Source organism: Nannobrachium achirus (genome assembly GCF_963921795.1).
Source record: "Nannobrachium achirus genome assembly, chromosome: 11".
Taxonomy (NCBI): Eukaryota; Metazoa; Chordata; class Actinopteri; order Myctophiformes; family Myctophidae; genus Nannobrachium; species Nannobrachium achirus.
Window position 1 is genome coordinate 61,407,990 of NC_137820.1, and position 19,006 is coordinate 61,426,995.

At 42.5% G+C, this 19,006-nt stretch overlaps 1 protein-coding gene across 2 annotated transcripts in view; it reads left to right on the plus strand.

Moving 5' to 3' along the window:
- LOC308293503 (spondin-1-like) overlaps positions 1–19,006 on the plus strand; it is a gene marked incomplete at both ends in the record, with an annotated part of 111,021 nt that overhangs the window by 82,694 nt on the left and 9,321 nt on the right. For both annotated transcript variants that reach the window (XM_080736066.1, XM_080736067.1), the window contains 4 exons: positions 2,613–2,677; positions 7,594–7,795; positions 15,496–15,636; positions 17,115–17,190. In XM_080736066.1, the coding sequence (XP_080592192.1) occupies positions 2,613–2,677; positions 7,594–7,795; positions 15,496–15,636; positions 17,115–17,190 (484 nt within the window). The remainder of the gene's footprint in view (positions 1–2,612; positions 2,678–7,593; positions 7,796–15,495; positions 15,637–17,114; positions 17,191–19,006) is intronic.

Sequence of the window (19,006 nt, forward strand, 5' to 3'; positions counted from 1 at the left end):
ACCACACCGCACCACATAAAAATATCTACATTTTCCATTACACAAAAGTATCCCTATCGGTAAGAAACAAATTTACCCTTTTAACTGTGATTATAATACATAATAAATTTGTATTACAACTATCCTAATTATAATGCACTATAATAGATTATAACTGTGATTATAATACATTATAAAGTATTAATGTATTACTATGATAATTATAATATACTATAATAGATTATAATAGTGGTTATAACACAATATAATCTATTATCATGTATTACAACTATATCCTGGTGGTCTAAATGAAAAGCCAGTGAGTGATCAGTCATTATGATGTGTTTGGCCCTGTGTGGCCTAGCTCAGACCTACTCTAGAGTGGATACTTTTTAGTACCCTGTTTAGTACCACTTTCACACCACTCTACCAAGGACCTTGTAGTGGAAAACCTCACACAAGTGGGCGGTGTGGTGTGGAGTGGTGTGGAGTTGGGCCAGTGGAAAATGGGCAAAAGCACGTTGTGCAGACGAGACAGACGGCCATTATGACACGACTGCATTGTCCTGATAATGGATATAATTTGCCAGCGCTCTCTGGCTTTTTAAGAGCGGAGAAACACTTTGGTGTCTTTAATAACAGTGATCACCCTGTGTCATGGCGATGTGTCATCTTGGGCCCCCTTTAATTATCCCTTTCTTTATTGCGTTGATGCATTCTCTTATTCTTTCTCTCATGCGCTCTGTCTTCCGGTGTTGGAAAAAGTACTCAAATGTTTTACTTGAGTAAAAGTATCAATACTGAAAGTACTCTGTTAGGGTGCCCTCACACCAAAATACCTAGAGTGGAATCCGCCAATGCATTTCAATGAGAATGGAGCGTTTTTTCCAGAAATCCTCTTCTGGCAAAAAAACGCTCCATTCTCATTGAAATGCATTGGCGGATTCCACTCTAGGTATTTTGGTGTGAGGGCACCCTTACAAGTAAAAGTCAAAAATTCAAAATGTACTTGAGTAAAAGTATGAAAGTGTTGGCATCAAAATGTACTTAAAGTACCAAAAGTAAAAGTACCAGTAAGACTCCCTAAATCGGGAGATAGTAAATCGGTCGCATGTAAAAATCGGCCTGATGGTGGCGCTAAATGTGACAGATCCATTTGATGACATGACTCTAGAGTCTAGACATGCTGTGTACCGCTTTGCATGATTTTAGGGCAAAATCTGTAAGAGCAGTGTCCAAAATGTTTTAAAAAATCGGCACTAAGGTGGCGCTAAATGTGACAGATCCATGTTGATGACATGACTGTAGACATACTGTGTACCGCTTTGCGTGATTTTAGGGCAAAATCGGTAGGAGCAGTGTCCAAAAATGTGTTTAAAAAAAATCGGCCTGATGGTGGCGCTAAATGTGCCAGGTCCATGTTGATGACATGACTGTAGACATACTGTGTACCGATTTGTGTGATTTTAGGTGCAGTGTCCAAGAATGTGTTTTGCAAGAATCGGCCTCATGGTGGCGCTAGAAGAGGGGCATGTGAGAAATGAGGGGTGGGGGTAGTGGTTTGGCAGGCAAGGAGTGTGTGTGCAAATTTTGGCATGGATAGGGGCAACGGTGGCGGAGATGTGAGAAGGGCAAAAGTGTGACGTGTGACTGACAGACTGACTGACAGCCGGTGGACGTTTTGATAGTAACTGCTCGCAACAAAATGTTTGAAAATAGCAGATCTACAAGCTCACAGCACGACATGTTGTGAGCTTGTAGATCGGCTATTTTCAAATAGCCAAGATATAAAATAGTCCTAAATTGGTTTATGTATGTTTTATAATATTATAATTTATATCTGCAAAGTAACTTAGTAACTAAAGTTTCCAAATAAATGTAGTGGAGTAAAAGTACAATATTTGAATCCCAGATGTAGTGGAGTAGAAGTAAAAGTATTGTAAATTGGAAATACTCAAGTAAATACAACTACCATAAAATTGTACTTAAAGCTATACTGTGTAAGTTGCTCAACTAGTGGTCAGTAGCGTCCGCGTCTTTCGGCCGTTTTTCGCCGCGGACCGGGCCTCACACCCCCGCGTCACCCCCGCGTCTGCCTCCACCTCACCGAGATCTATCTTTAGAGGGGTCCCTGGTTCCTGTGCGTTCAGGCATTCCGGAGAAACGGAGTGTTTCACCCGAGTATAGATAGAGACACACGGGCGCCTACAAATATGGCCGCCCTATTGTGATAGCTAGCGACCCCACTTCAAGATGCGCTGTGATTGGCCGGCAGTGTATAACCCTCGCTGTGATTGGCCGGTAGTGTATGATGACGTAATTTTTGCGCGAAAACCGGACCCCGGTATCATAGAAAACATATAAAGAGAAGGCTTCAGAAGCTGAAAATAACGGAGTGGGTGTTCTAAAACTTTAGCGATTTAAGAGTTAGGACAATTTTAAGATTTGTTTTATAAAAAAAGTTACATGGTATAACTTTAAGTACAGTACTTAAGTCAATGTACTTAGTTACTTTACACCACTGCTGTCTTCTTTCTTTCTCTCATTCTGTCACTCATCTCTCTCTCTCTATCTCTCTCTCTCTCTCCTCCCCCCCCCCCCCCCCCCCCCTCCCCATCTCTCTCTCTCTGCAGGGAGAGGAAGTGCTGACTGTCATTAAGACCAAGGCCCAGTGGCCAGCATGGCAGCCGCTCAACCTGTGAGTATGGTTTGGTTCAGCCAACAGTTGGACTTATAGACCACTGATTCTCAATCTGCGGGTCGGGACCCCCAGGCGGGTCCCCAGATTATTTTGGGGGGGTCCCCAGATGATTAGCTTAATGTGAAACATTGTTTTCTCACTCAACAGTAAACAAACCAACATAAAGTTCAAGTGTATAGAGGGTATCTAACAGTAAACAAACCAACATAAAGTTCAAGTGTATAGAGGGTATCTAACAGTAAACAAACCAACATAAAGTTCAAGTGTATAGAGGGTATCTGCACATTTCTAAAGTGAAAATGTAATTACTTTCATGACCCTTTTAATACCGCTAAAAGTCAATGTCAAATATTAAAGGCAGAAATTGTGAAAATAGCCGATCTACATGACATGTAGATCATGTAGATCTGCTATTTTCACAATAGAACCTTGTTATACAAAATGTAATGCCTCAACTGTGTAGTGTTCGTCAGAGTTGGGGGGTCCCCAGTTAAAATATGATTATTTTGGGCGTCACGGCCTGAAAAGGTTGAGAACCACTGTTATAGACACAGCCACTACTGTGAGATCCCTCAACGATCCTAATTTACAACATGTAAATTAGTGCTGTTCAATTCTGAATTATGATGATGTACACCATTTTAACTTAAGTTAGGCAGATATATATATTTGTATATATTCTTTTGTACAGAAGTTAACAAAGCATAATTAGCATTCAACAGTGAATAAATTAAAACATTAGTATTGACTTCCTCTTTGTTATTCTACAGTATATTATGGGACTTTGTTTGAATATTCATAAATGAAAAGGACCCTATGACCCCAACTGTGAAGTAGATATGAATCAATTTGTGATTTATCATGTTTTCTTTCTCTCTCTTGTACGCACACGCACGCACGTGTGTGCGCGCGCGCACACACACACACACACATATAGTATCTTTAGCCAAACATCTGTTTAATTAGCCCTCCTGGCGTTGTCTGTCATTTGTGATATCGTCCCACTATTATCTTTTACTAATGAGGACGGACACACACACACACGCACACACACACATGCACAAAGTTGTCAGGTTGGTCTGACAGCACAGTCCTGTGTGTTTATTTGCCAAGCTGTGATTTGTTTCCACATTGAGAGGTTCTTTGGAGGTACTTGAAATGATCTCATGATGTGTGTGGTTGTGTTAATATAGTCAGTATGTTCTAGTCTGAGACTTCAGACAATGAAAAGAAAAATGTTCATCAATAGCACACATATTTATAATTTTCTCCAGGTGATTAGATACCCTTTGTTTTAAGTTTGTTTTGGGGATTTGATGCCTTTATTGATAGGACAGTAGACTGACAGGAAATGAGGGGAGAGATGGGGAGTGACACACGGCAAAGGTCGTCCGGATTCGGAATCGAACCGGCGATGCCGCCAGGCATCCATGCCTATGTGGTATGCGCCCAGACCAGTAGGCCAGCGGGCGCCCCGATTAGATACCCTTTAAAGACAAATTAATGCTCAACGTTAAATACATATTATGCATACAGACAGACAAAGCCCTCTGCTTCTGCGTTGATTTCAACTATACTGAAATCTTATTATGGATTCAGTCGAAATGGAGCAGTACCACTGGAAATCATGGGGGTAGTGTAGCTACGCAATTGCTACGTCTGTTTGTTCAGGCGAGACATGACAAAATACGTTTCAAATAAACAGGGGCGTCACAAGGAGGGGGGGGGGGGGAGTGGGACTGAGTTGGAGGGGTCTTAATTATTTTATACTTTAACTATTGAAAAATAGCAGATCTACAAGCTCACAGCACGGCACTGTGTGCCGTACTGCGAGCTTGTAGATCTTCTATTTTTGAAGAGTCGTGAAAATGTGTGCAAATCTTTAGCCTGGAAGCCAGCCTGTTCCACGATTTGTTTTGTCTCTCCGCATCACAGTCTGGAAATGATTCAGTTGACTCACATTTCTGAACGTCCGTTGTGACGTAGTGAGGACGTTGCTGATTGGGTGTTGTTCCAACGAATCAGAGTAGGGTTAGGGTAGCTACTTCATCAGCCAGCCAATACAGACTGGCGTGTTTGACAGACATCACCAAAGACCAATCGGAAGCCACGGCTGTGTGAATCCCGCTTCTATGTCCCACCTCCCCTTGGAGATAGGAGGCTTTCCAGACTGTGGTGCGAAGAGACAATACAAATCACGGAACAGAGCGAACAGGCTGGCTTCCAGGCTAGCAAATCTTTGTAACTCAAATGTTGCTTCTGGGGGATCCCTGGAACTAAATATTTTGAAATGGGGGTCTGTGGCCAAATACATATAATGTTGGGGGTCCTTCATATGAAAGGTTTTGAGCACCACTGACATAGAAACATAGGTTTTTCAAATATTCAAAGACAAATTTTCAAGATTTTTCAAAAATAGCAGATTGTCCCTTGACTGTCCCTTTTATGCCCATATATGGAGATCCCTGTGGTGTGATGCCAGGGGAACAAATCCCCTTTATGCCCGTATATGGACATCCCTGATGTCCCCATCACTGTGACTCTGTGCCACACTGGCCCAGATGGCCAAGACAGTGATGTGTCAGGGGAACCACAGTGTCAGGCGTTACCGTCCAGTCACGGAGAAGCTGTTCTGACAGTAAACAGTGACCTACGGACGCAATAAAATGCATAAATTAACAAACCTTTTTTTCACTGGCTACTAGTAAAAAGGACATTAAAATACTACAATACTAAAAACACCACTTAATCACCTCTCAAGTCACTTTCAATCTTAACTCATACCCTGCCAAACCCGAGGAACCCGAGAATTTCGCGATGTCCCTCCCTGCCACGCCCGAGGAACCCGAGAATTTCCGCCATTTTGAAAAAAAAATGTTTTGGGACCCCAAAAACGTTAGTAGGCATGATAGCGATCGCGAAATTGCTTGTTTAACCCCCATACAACCCCCATACAACTCAGGTAGCAGACCTCCAAGCTCACAACAGTGTAAAACATAATGGCTGCTATCTCATGAATGCCTGAACGGATTTCCATTCGGATTTTTTTGTTTGAAAGCTGTGAGCAATGTGGACACACGTGGTGCATTATCTAGGCATGGGTGTGCATGATCCGTGCACTATGAATTACATGGAAGTCTATGGAGACGAATGGCAGTTAAAGAGTACGAAGGTATTGTTAAATGGCAGCATATGAGTTAACATCAATGCAAAACCAGTGTAGACAACTGTTCGTCATCATTCAAGATCACTGAACTGTACAGAAGGATAATAAAAAAGGCTGCAACCAAATCATTTACTGGTGCGACCAAATGAGAGAGTTGATTGCACCAGTGCTACCTGAGGAAAGTGAATCTGGAGACCTGCTGAGGACGTCTGATCAGAAATGTCAGGTTCAGCCGTATTGCGTTAACCTGTCCATGCTACACATAAGTTAATGTTTGCAACCATTTCTAATCTACAGTTAATCTAGCTAATACATTTTACTTATACAATAACTTTTTTTTTAAGAAACTCATGATCTGTAGTGTGTTAAGTGTGTTTTGGTGAGAGAAAACTACAGTGTTGTCAGATTCTGTAAGTGAAACAAGCCCAAAAGAAGTGACCAGTTTCGCCACTTGAGCCCTATTAAATCAGCTATTTTCTTGAGAGCTTGCCCAAGCTTGAGAGCAAGCCCAAATAAGCAACTACGCTTCAGAAACAAGCCCAAACAAAAGCATCCCAGCAATGAATATTTACAAGCGACTTTACAGGAAAACAAGTCCAAAGTTGCTTCTAATAAGTACACCTGGCAACACTGGCAGGCTGAAGGCAAATGCAGTACCTTTCAGAAGTAGCCCTGCCACTTACTCATTACTCACGCCATGGAGACTTGAGTTCAATAATATTTTTTTGTTTTTTGTCGCATTCCTAAGACAATAATTTGTAAAGAATAAATGTACCCCATTGATTCCGGATGAGGACCCAAATGCATTTTACTAAAAAATATTATTGAACTCAAGTCTCCGTGGTATGAGTAATCAATAGAAAAAACATCCTTTAACATGAATTAAAACAATGTTCTCAGTTGTAGGGATGACAAGTGATATTATCGTTTATCGTGATAAAAAAACACGATAATCGTATCGTGGAGATTTAATTAATCGTGATATCGTCCTCCATCATGCACTGGGATCAATTCACCTTTTATTTGCCGAGCTGCATATCCAGTACCCTCTATTGGGAAAATGTACTAATAATAATACGTACTTGATACAGTCTTTTTTTTTTCACTCTCTACCAAATCTCTGTTGCGACGCGTTGTGAGCTTGTCGATCTGCTATTTTTTGGCAAATGTTCCGCCCCCAGGATAATATATGTTGGGGATATATTGATCATCGCGATAATATCGTAAATCGCCATTTCTTTGGTCACAATAATCGCGATATGACATTTTCATTTTCGTCCCATCCCTACTCAGTTGTAGTCCTTATCTTAACCCATTTAGAACGGGTACACATTTTGTGTATCATTATTTTATGCTTTAACTATTGAAAAATAGCAGATATACAAGCTCACAGCGCGGCACCGAGTGCCGCGCTGCGAGCTTGTAGATCTGCTATTTTTGAAAAGTCGTGAACATTAGAATTTTGACCCGATTCTATAAGTGTCTTTTGAATCCTTCTAATTCTAGGCCTAAATGGCTTAATGCCTCTCCTCCTGTCTGTCTTTCCATGTGTTCCGTACCCCCCAACCCTCCATGTGTTCTGTACCCCCCAACCCTCCATGTGTTCTGTACCCCCCAACCCTCCATGTGTTCTGTACCCCCCAACCCTCCATGTGTTCTGTACCCCCCAACCCTCCATGTGTTCTGTACCCCCCAACCCTCCATGTGTTCTGTACCCCCCAACCCCTGCTGCTGCTGCTGCCACCAGACGGGCGGCTCCGTCCGCAGAGTTCTCTGTGGACCGTACCCGTCACCTGATGTCCTTCCTGACCATGCTGGGGCCCAGCCCTGACTGGAACGTGGGGCTGTCAGGAGAGGATCTCTGCACAAAGGAGTGTGGCTGGGTCCAACGTCTGGAGACAGAGCTCATACCCTGGGACGCAGGGACGGACAGCGGCGTCACATATGAGGTACCGTATCCGAATGCCAGAAAAGTCGACCTCTTTCAAAGTCGACCCCAAACTCGTTTCCCAACGGGTCTGAGGCCTTTAGCTAGATGCAGAATAGACAAAAATTAAATATTTGCTTCTGGGGGTCCCTGGAACAAAATATTTTGTGATGGGGGTCCGTAGCCAAATACATATCATTCTGGGGGTCCTTCACATGACAAAGTTTGAGAAACACTGATGGCCACATAAGTTTTTTTTCAGAAAATTGTTATGATTTAGAAGACATTTGTAGAATGTGCCTATCAGTGGTTAAGGACCCCCAAAATGTATTTTTGGCCGTGGACCCCCATCTCAAAATAGTTTGTTCCACGGATGGACCCCTATTGCTAACCTTTTTGTTCCAGGGACCCCCAGAAGCACAGATTTGATTTTAGTCTAATCTGTGTCTACCCGTTGGGAAAAGAGTCTGGGTCGACTTTGAAAGAGGTCGACTTATCTGGCTACCCCGTATCCAGGGTTGTCACATGCTTGCGTCGCGGGCAGTGCAGATGAGCTGTTAGTTATATTATGTATGTTGAGTGCCTGACTCAAGAGCACAATAATGGTGCCAAGAGCATCTGCAATGTGGGTTGCATGTTCCCCTTTAACCCATTTAGGCCTACAATTATTGAATGCTTTAACCAGTGAAAAATAGCAGATATACAAGCTCACAGCGCGGCACCGAGTGCCGCGCTGCAAGCTTGTAGATCTGCTATTTTTGAAGAAGTCGTGAAAATGTGTGCAAATCTTTGAATATTATGTATTTTCAAAGCGAACGTTTGTAACTCAAATTTTGCTTCTGGGTGGTCCTTGGAACTATAATATTTTGAGATGGGGGTCCGTGGCCAAATACATATCATTTTGGGGGTCCTTCACATGAAAAGGTTTGAGCACCACTGACATAGTACGTCTCTCAAGAACAGACTAAACTGAGCTCCAGTTAAGTGAAAAGGACCTTTTCTTTGACGATGGCTGGCCAGATTGCTGACATAGAAACATAGGTTTTTTTCCAAAAATCTTAGAAGGATTCAAAAGACACTTATAGAATCGGGTCAAAATTCTGATTTTCACGATTTTTCAAAAATAGCAGATCTACAAGCTCGCAGCGCGGCACTCGGTGCCGCGCTGTGAGCTTGTATATCTGCTATTTTTCAATATTTAAAGCATAAAATATTGCGTCATAATGTGTTCAGGCCTAAATGGGTTAATACTACTCTTAACTCATTTGTAGCCAATCCCGAGAATACTCGTGAAAAAAAACTCGAGTATTTAGAGTGCCGATCCCGAGTATACTCGCGAAAAGTACTGTATATGGAGTAACGCCGGTTCTCCTACCCTGTAGCCGGGTGGAAGGTCCTGGCACGATCGGCCTCGCCGATTCATCATCATCACGGATCCACGGGCACAAAATAGTAATCCCATAACATGGAGGCCGACGGGGAATCGCGTCTTTAATGTCCATTTTCTCCAAACAACACTTTTAAAGCCAAGGATGGCATTAGATTCTCGCTAATAAAACACATGTTGAAAAGCAACGATCCACCATTACACAACCGCATGTTGATGACGATCGCTTCCGGTGAATGACGTCATGGCGTCAAACCGGAAGTGTTTACGCAATGGACTTCTGGCCTTCAAAATAAGACAATGGAAGCGTATGGGAGCCTGCGGGCGGCACGCTGGACATTTAACCCGTTCATGTCTGGAGCACTAAATGGGTTTTAACAGGCACGTGCACACATAGACATCAAAGGGGGCTTGAGCCCCTGTCCTTTTATCCACCTGTAAAAAGTGCCCTCTCCAGACCATGAATGCAGTTTTTACTATGGTGAAAGAAATGCAAATGCCCTCTTTCCATGCCATACCTGAAGGCAGCATTCGAGAGAACTGCCTTGTCCAAACTCTCCTGAACTGGAACAATTTCAAAGCAAGCAAAACTCTACCTTTTGTCACACAATCTATCTGTATTTGTTTGATCCTTGGAATAGAAGGTCTTTCACATTTACCAAATTGTTTTGAAATGACTGCTTTTAATAAATAGCTACAGTATACAGTTTTTCTTGAGGAGAGAGTAAATACTTTTCGGGCCTTGGGAAAATAAAAGGCCCTCTTCCAAATGTGTCGGTTGTGATTTTACGAAGATGGATGTGTTTGTTTACACCTCAATGACTAGCCTTGTGTGCTGTGTAGTGTATACTGAAGGCAAGCTGGGTTAGTGCACTGTGTTCCCTTTGGAATGTAGAGTGAGTAGTCGTGGATCACACCTTACTTATGCAGTAAATACACATTAGTTATTTTTGGAATACATTTTGGAATGTAACACAACCACTGCCCTTTACTATACAGGACACATCCCCCCCTGGATTATTGGTTGTGAGAAGTAATTAAGTCTCAATGTTGAAATATTTACATCATTTGGTACTTAGGAATCCAGATGTGCCATCATAGCTGATTGAAATAATCCTTAACTGTTCTGCTGCCCTTGACGACGCTCACCGTCAGTGAAAGGGTTAATACCATGGCGCCGTTGACGGCGAGGACTGTCAATCTTACTGTATATACAGTAAAGATATTATTACTTACTGTACGTCGCTCCGGTCCCGTCCGCATCGGTAATGTCCGCGATTTGTTTACAACGCACGTCGGGCGTGCACGCGAAGTTAACGTCCTCCATAGTAAATCCATTGAGAGGCCCATAAAGAGACTTCATTTTCTCCAAAAGGGACATTCTTATACAAAGGATGGTCTCCACTCTCCATACATGTACACAAAACAACCCCCTTCCGGCCCTTCAAAATAATAGCGGCGGCCTATGGAGGAAACGGCGTGGCACCGAGGCACCAAGCAAACCTTCAGATTAAGAGGCAGTAGTTGTGTTAATGTATTAAGTGACAAAGTTTTTTTCTGCTCTTGTTCAACTCAACAGTTTGTACAAAATTACCACATTTACAGTACAGTGTTGTGTAGCATTGTTGCACAAACACCAAAGTAGGGATGGGACGATAAGCGATATTATCGTTTATCGTGTTAAAAACGATAATCGCGATAATCACATTGTGGAGATTTAATTTATCGTGATATCGTCCTCCGTCATGCACTGAGATCAATTCACCTTTTATTTGCTGAGCTGCATATCCGGTACCATTTAAACCCTCTATAATTGGTAAAAGGTACTTGATATACGTACTTGATACAGTCTTTAATTTCTTTGCCAAAAAATAGCCAATCTACAAGCTCACAACGCGCCGCGATGCGACGTGTTGTGAGCTTGAAGATCCGCTATTTTTTGGCAAATGTTCCGCCCCAGGTTTATGGATTTTGATTATCGCGATAATATCGTAAATCGCGATTTCTTTCGTCACAATAATCTTGATATGACATTTTCATATCGTCCCATCCCTACACCAAAGGAGTGGTGGAAATGCGAGAGAGAGAGAGAGAGAGAGAGAGAGAGAGAGAGAGAGAGAGAGAGAGAGAGAGAGAGAGAGAGAGAGAGAGAGAGAGAGAGAGAGAGAGAGCGCTTGACTGTCAGACAGAAAGAGATGGACAGTAGAAGCCAGAGACAGATAGGGGAGGAGAGGGTATTGTGACTTCTAGATTTGGAACAGTAAATAATGGAGCCAGATGGAGAGAGAATTATTATCGTCAGTACAATGAATGGAGGTTTCTGTGACTGTGAGAGGCATTTGCATTACATGATAACAATGTTTTATATTGTGGAGATTAAAAAAATGCAGAATTCCCACATAAACCAGGCATTGGAAAGGAAATAGAAATCCATTCTTTTATCATTTTGAGGAGTCAACAATATGTCCGTACACAGACAAAGATTGCCTTGCACTTCAAACAGACAGCAAAAGACAGACAATATTAAATCCTGTTGGTTATTGATTAATCACCAGATTCGAGACGAGAGAGAGAGATGGGGGCGACTCGAGGTGACCGTGGTTCATTCAGTCAGAAATCTGTCTCACTTGCAAAAGTTGCATTTCAAATCGTCTCCGTTGACTGGCTGGTGATATAACTTAACTGACACAAAGTATTTATAAACATACTTGTGTGGATGACAGAGACATTTAAGTGAAATCCTGATCAGCGACACGCGTTGAATTGTTTGTGCATTCTGCTCTGCTCACGTCGTGTGTCTGACTGTGTCAGCGAGCGTCTGCGAGCCGAGGCGCAAATGTTTGCAAATGTGGTTCGCGGCCCCAACAGGAGCGGAATTGGGACGGTCCTTGCACCAAGGAGCGGAGGAGAAACCTCACTCCAAGCCTCTCTGGCGCATTTTAAAACTCGCTCGCTCAAAGCCTCAATTCAAGTGTATTCAAACCGTTATATTCCTATTCTTATAGGCCTACTCTTATTAACATTTAGGCCTAGGATTATTGACTGCTTTAACTATTGAAAAATAGCAGATATACAAGCTCACAGCGCGGCACCGAGTGCCGCGCTGCAAGCTTGTAGATCTGCTATTTTTGAAAAATCATGATTTTTCTTTGCAAGTCTTTGAATATATCTATTTAAAAGCGATTATTTGTAACTCAAATATTTGCTTCTGGGGGGTCCCTGGAACAACATATTTTGAGATGGGGGTCCGTGGCCAAATACCTGTAATTTTGGGGGTCCTTGACATGAAAAAGTTTGAGAACCACTGATTTAGAGGACGGATTTAGAAGTCAGGTCAAAGATCGGGTCAAAGATATTCAAAGACTTGCACTCATTTTCACGATTTTTCAAAAATAGCAGATCTACAAGCTCGCAGCGCGGCACTCGGTGCCGCGCTGTGAGCTTGTATATCTGCTATTTTTCTAAGGTTAAAGCATACAATAATGGTTAAAGTGGTTAAATTCTAACGCGACTCGGGCGCGTTCCAGGTATTTGAGATTTGATTATTCTTATTTATTTTTGAGAGAGGTCAACGGGTCGGCCCGCGCATCACTACTTGCCCTTGTCTGTGGCAAATTCTAGTTTTAGTTTTTACACAACATTGTGATGTTCTTGTTTTGATCATGAAACCCAATTACTGAATGTCGGTCTCCAGGTTTTATTCAGAATAATGTATGACACTGTGGCACATTAGTAGTCCACCAGTACAGTGGTTTCTCAATGTTTTTCTTTTTTGTTTTGTTTTGTTTTTCAAGGACAACCATGACCCTACGGGTCCATTTGGTTCGATTTGTACACTCTTGAGTTACAGACCTGTAAGGGTCATTCCAGGTTAGCTTTTTAAGTGTTTCTGGTAACATTGTCCGCTCATTTGCATGTCCGTGACATTTAAAGGAAGCTTTTAACTTGTCAATCAACCCTAAGTTCACAACATTTTGTTCTCCACTCCCCCTGCACCTGAACATTTCATGTATTTATGAAAGTGGATCATTTCTAAGTTTTCTTATAAATTACAGTTATTACAGATCCATCTTGGCAAGCTGGTTGCCCAGTGACCCTGCCTGTTGTGGCTGTGCTTGCACGAGGACATAGATGTACAGTATGTTAAGCCGGCGTCATAGTCGCCTGGGCGGTAGAAGGCTTTACACCGCGGTGTAGTCTTTTCGAGTCTTTTTGAGTCATGAAACTACAACGTTACATCATTCCTCGCGGTGGAGAGCTTTACACCGCGAGTACCGACACATCTCTCTGTTTTTACTATCAGACAGACAGGCTCTACACCCCGTTCACTGATTGGTCAATCTAGACTAGTCAGTCACGGTGAATAGGACTCCACCGTGGCGTACTATGATGTCCTGCACTTATTTTCTGACTTGAGGTGGAAAGCTTTCCACCGGTGGATAGCTCTCCACCGTACACTCTGATACGGGCTTTACTGTAGATGTACTGTATCACCTGCACACAGTGTGCAAGACATTGAATGAGTGCCATCTACTGGTGTAGATGTAGTGTGGCGTTCCTATTCAAATGTATTAGAGAGACATATATTTATAGCTATATATGCAGTCAAGATAAAGCACATAGTACCCTCTAATTCATATTTAAACAAGAACAAAGGCCATAGTATGTTGTGATTATATGACAGCTATATGTGTTGACACAACCTGATAGTTGATCGGATTCCCAAGGGCTCTATACTAAGGGGACTTTTACAAGTACGAATTGCTCTGTCTCCGCTAAACTGAACTATTGATACAGCGATATTGACACACAGAGACAGGTATTTATGAGCCAGTCAGGAACTTTTTTGGATACGGCTCCGAGCTTGGATTTCTTCATTTTCGTATTGAGTACGAAGCTGTGTAAAAAGTCCAGTACGGAAAATACGTTGATGTCAGCTTGTCAGCTAGTCAGACTGACCGTCGTAGGGGGCCGCTCACGGAAAATAGCAGATCTACGCGTTGCGGACGCGACGCATTGTTAGCTTGTAGACGGACAATACGAGCCAATACAACGTGTAAACGCGATACATGTTTTGGTGACGACACCAAAACAACAACGGGGCTGTACCCGTATAAACATACCCTAAGCCTCCTCCTGTCTACAACCTCACAGAATGTTGTGAGCTTGTAGATTAGATTCTACAGTCAGTTATAAAGTCAGACTGTGTAACCTTTTCAATTAAACAAATATATTATTTTCCCATATGGCTTGTTTGGTGAAAACGGCCTGTTTTCTATGGACCATATCTTACACACAGATCATCGCGGTTGTATTTTTTCTTCTCCGCGTGAAAGACAAGACTTTGAGCGGCCGTGAACGGGAGGCGCGTGCACGGCACCACCGAAAATCTGGTAAAAACAATAGAAAAGATCCATGGCAGTTAATCTACATTAGTTATGGCAGCTAATGTTAATGTGTTAATATGGTGCTGCTGAGTATGTTAAACAGAAAGTTGGATCTAAAACGTACAACAACAAAGTTGAAAGTTAAAGAACTTGAAAGAGAATGGATAATGTAGTGGTTCATTTGTTTTTCTCTCCCCCGTAGAGATTGTTTGACAGCTTAATGGTAGGAGGACACACATTCACACATCATGCACGCACCAGGAAACAATGCCAAAAATCTCTTATTAACCAATTTAGGTCTAGAATTATTTAATGCTTTAACTATTAAAAAATAGCAGATATACAGTACAAGTTCACAGCGCAGCACTGAGTGCCGTGCTGCGAGCTTGTAGATCTGCTATTTTTGAAAAATAAAGATTTTGAATATATCTATTTAAAAGCAAACATTTGTAACTCAAATATTTGCTTCTGGGGTTCCCTAGAACAACATATTTTGAGATGGGGGTCCGCGGCCAAATACCTGTAATTTTGGGGGTCCTTGATAAGAAAAGGTTTGAGAACCACTGATTTAGAGGAAGGATTTAGAGGTTGGGACAAAGATCGGGTCAAAGATATTCAAAGACTTGCACACATTTTCACGATTTTTCAAAAATAGCAGATCTACAGTGCTTGTATAGGCCTATCTGCTATTTTTCAATAGTTAAAGCATAAAATAATGGTTATCTAACGTGACTCGGGTGCGTTTCAGGTCTTTCAGAGTTAAAGAGACAGTACGCATCTGATACATTATGCATGGTGAGATCAAAGAGACGAGAGGGCCCTGACCAGATGGCTGAGTGATGGGACAAACTGTTAGGTGACTCAGTGTCTCCCGTTTGGTTCAATCATTGCACTCAGTTTACAGCATCTCTCAAACAGTGCAGTAAAATGCCCTGCCGTCTCTTTCAGTCTCCCAACAGTCCCACCAACCCTCAGGAGAAGATCAGACCGCTGACCAGTCTGGATCATCCACAGAGCCCTTTCTATGACCCTGAAGGAGGGCCCATCACCCCTCTGGCCAGGCTGGTGGTGGAGCGTATTGCAAGGAAGGTAAGTGTGTGTGTGTGTGGGATGGGCAGGGGCGTCACAAGGGGGGGGAAAAGTGGGACTGAGTTACTAGTGCCCAAGGTGGAGGGGGGCCTTAATTATTTTATACTTTAGCTATTGAAAAATAGCAGATCTACAAGCTCGCAGCGCGGCACTCGCAGCCTTCGCCTGGTCAAACCTGGGATAGCAGTTAAAACGTTACTGCGCGAGCATATCGTCGTTGTCGGGTGGAAACCTCGTATCTCGTGTCTCCAAGTTTCAAATTTGTATGTTTTTTTCACGAAGTAAGCCCTGCTTCATCATACAAGGCCGTCGCAAGAAAGTAGTGAAAACAGCCGATCTACAAGCACACAACGCCTGTGCGAGGCGTTGTGTGCTTGTAGATCGGCTGTTTTCACTAGTTTAAATCATTTTTAAAATGATAAATGCAAAACGAACGGTTTTGGACATACAAGGTTTTCATCCGACAACGACGATATGCTACTGCGTACCCTAGTGCACCTGCTCGGTGATCAAGACTTCCGGAAAATTGGCCTACTTATCTCTGCCAATGGAGGTACCTCCGGCAGTCTTCCGGGTACTTCAAACGCCACTGAGCAACTTGCCTTGAAATGAGGGACGGGGCAGTCCACCCTCTATTACCTCTATGATTTAGGCATGGTCCTTTTCACACCGTTCTCTGTGGAAAATCCCAGTAGATCAGCAGCTTCTGAAATACTCAGACCAGCCCATTTGGCACCAACAACCATGCTACGTTCGTTCAAAGTCACTTAAATCACCATTCTCTCCAATTCCAGTGGTGGAAAAAGTACTCACTTTTTGTACTTAAGTAAAAAGTATCAATACTGCACTGTAGCTGTACTCCGTTAGTAAATGTCCAGAATTCAAAGTGTACTTGAGTAAAAGTATGAAAGTATTGGCATCAATAAGTACTTAAAGTACCAAAAGTAAAAGTACAAAATGTTTGAAAATAGCAGATCTACAAGCTCACAACGCGTCGCGATGCGACGCGTTGTGAGCTTGTAGATCGGCTATTTTCAAATGGCCACCGTATAAAATCAGGCTTAAGTGGTTTATGTATGTTTTATAATATTGTAATTTAGATCTGCAAAGTAACTAGTAACTAAAGTTTTCAAATAATTGTAGTGGAGTAAAAGTACAATATTTGCCTTTGAGATGTAGTGGAGTAGAAGTAAAAGTATTGGAAATTGGAAATACTCAAGTAAAGTACAAATACCTCAAAACTGTACTTAAGTACAGTACTTAAGTAAAAGTACTTAGTTACTTTACACCACTGTCCAATTCCGATCCTCGATTTTTAACTGCAGATCGTCTTGAATATGTGTGCATGCATGCCTAAATGCATTGAGTAGAAATGCATGTTAACATGCAGTTGGACAGGCGCACCTTATAGAATGTACGCGTGCGTGCGTGCGCGCGTGTGTGTGCGCGCGCGTGTGTGTGTGTGTGTGTGTGCCCAGGGAGAGCAGTGTAATGTGGTGCCAGACACAGTGGACGACATTGTAGCCGACATTGGACAGGAGCAGAAGGAAGATGGTACACACACACACACACACACACACACACACACACACACACACACACACACACACACACACACACCTGATTATTGCATAGGCTGTCTGTCTGTCTGTCTGTCTGTCTGACTAACCAACCACAACCTGCAATTACATTACTTGTGTGTGTGTGTGTGTGTGTGTGTGTGTGTGTGTGTGTGTGTGTGTGTGTGTGTGTGTGTGTGTGTGTGTGTGTGTGTGTGTGTGTGTACCTTTCTGTTACCATATTCTGTTTAATGCTAAGCGCCCATTATTACATCCTAGGTATTTAAAGCTGAAGGTCTCTTATCCAAGACTTCAACACTAATGGAGCAGACAGGGGTTATGGGTCTTTCTCGGGCACTAGAGTACACCGTTGATTGACATGTAATTAGTGGTTGCAGGGATTGAACCCGTGACCTTAATTGTGATGGAGCAGTCTCTAACGTTGGACACGGTGGTGTACAACAGACCCTGAATTGTGCTTTGGTGGTTTGTGTCTACTATTAAGAGGCCTGGGCTGTGGTGCAAGAAATTGCCAGTTTTTGTAGAGTTCTTTCCCTGGGTCCCTGGGCTCATAAAAATGTCCTCTTCAACTGATGAACGGTTTGGACCTCAGTCACATCGTTTTATCTCTCATCCCTCCACCTCTCTCTGTCACTGTCTTCCTACTCTCTTTCTCTCTCTGACCACTCTTAGTAGTGGCACAGTGGCTCAATTGTTGTCTTACAGCAAGAAGGTCCGCGGTTTAAACCCTACTGGGCCTTTGTTTGCATGTTCTCATGTTCACGTGGGTTTCCTCTAGGTTCTCTTGACGGTGCCCATGAGCAAGGCTCTATCTAACCTTCTAAAATTGCTAATTCCATTCCTTGATTCTGATTGGATGGTTTCCCTTTAATTGCTGTGGTATGTGAGACTATAACCCACATCTTTAATCAGTTTATATCAAACCCAGGTGCGTTATTTCTTTCCACAGTGTTGTGAAGCTAGACTAGAGAACTTGATTGCAAGTAACAGGTGTGTTGTTTCTGAAGCCTGGCCAGGAACTACTTTCTTGTTGCCATATTAGCCCCTTTTCGACTGCAGTTTTAGCACCACACCACACCACACCACACCACATAAAAATATCTACATTTTCCATTACACAAAAGTACCCCTATCGGTAAGAAACAAATTGACCCTTTTAACTGTGATTATAATACAATATAAATTAGTATTACAACTATCCTAAATTATAATACACTATAATGGATTATAACTGTGATTATAATACACTATAAAGTATTAATGCATTACTATGATAATTATAATACACTATAATAGATTATAATAGTGGTTATAACACAATAGAATCTATTATCATGTATTACAACTATATCCTGGTGGTCTAAATGAATAGTCAGTGAGTGATCAGTCATTATGAAGTGTTTGGCCCAGCTCAGACCTACTCTAGAGTGGATACTTTTTAGTACCACGTTTAGTACCACCTTCACACCACTCTACCCAGGTCCTTGTAGTGGAAAACCTGGCACAAGTGGGCGGTGTGGTGTGGAGTGGTGTGGGGCTGGGCCTGTGGAAAATGGGCTATTCAACCGTTTTAGTAAAGCAATAAGCCACGCGAGGCTTGTGGTTGAGCCTCTTGTGGCTTTTTGCTTCATTAGAGCTGGAGCTGATCCCATGGTTGCTGCTCAGTGGCTACTACATTGCTCCTAATGGTTTGGTTTGGCAAATGTGTCAAATAAATCAATGAAGTGAATAGATGACTACTATTACTACTACCAACTGGCTGGTCTATCTGTGTTGCGTGGAAGGGTAAC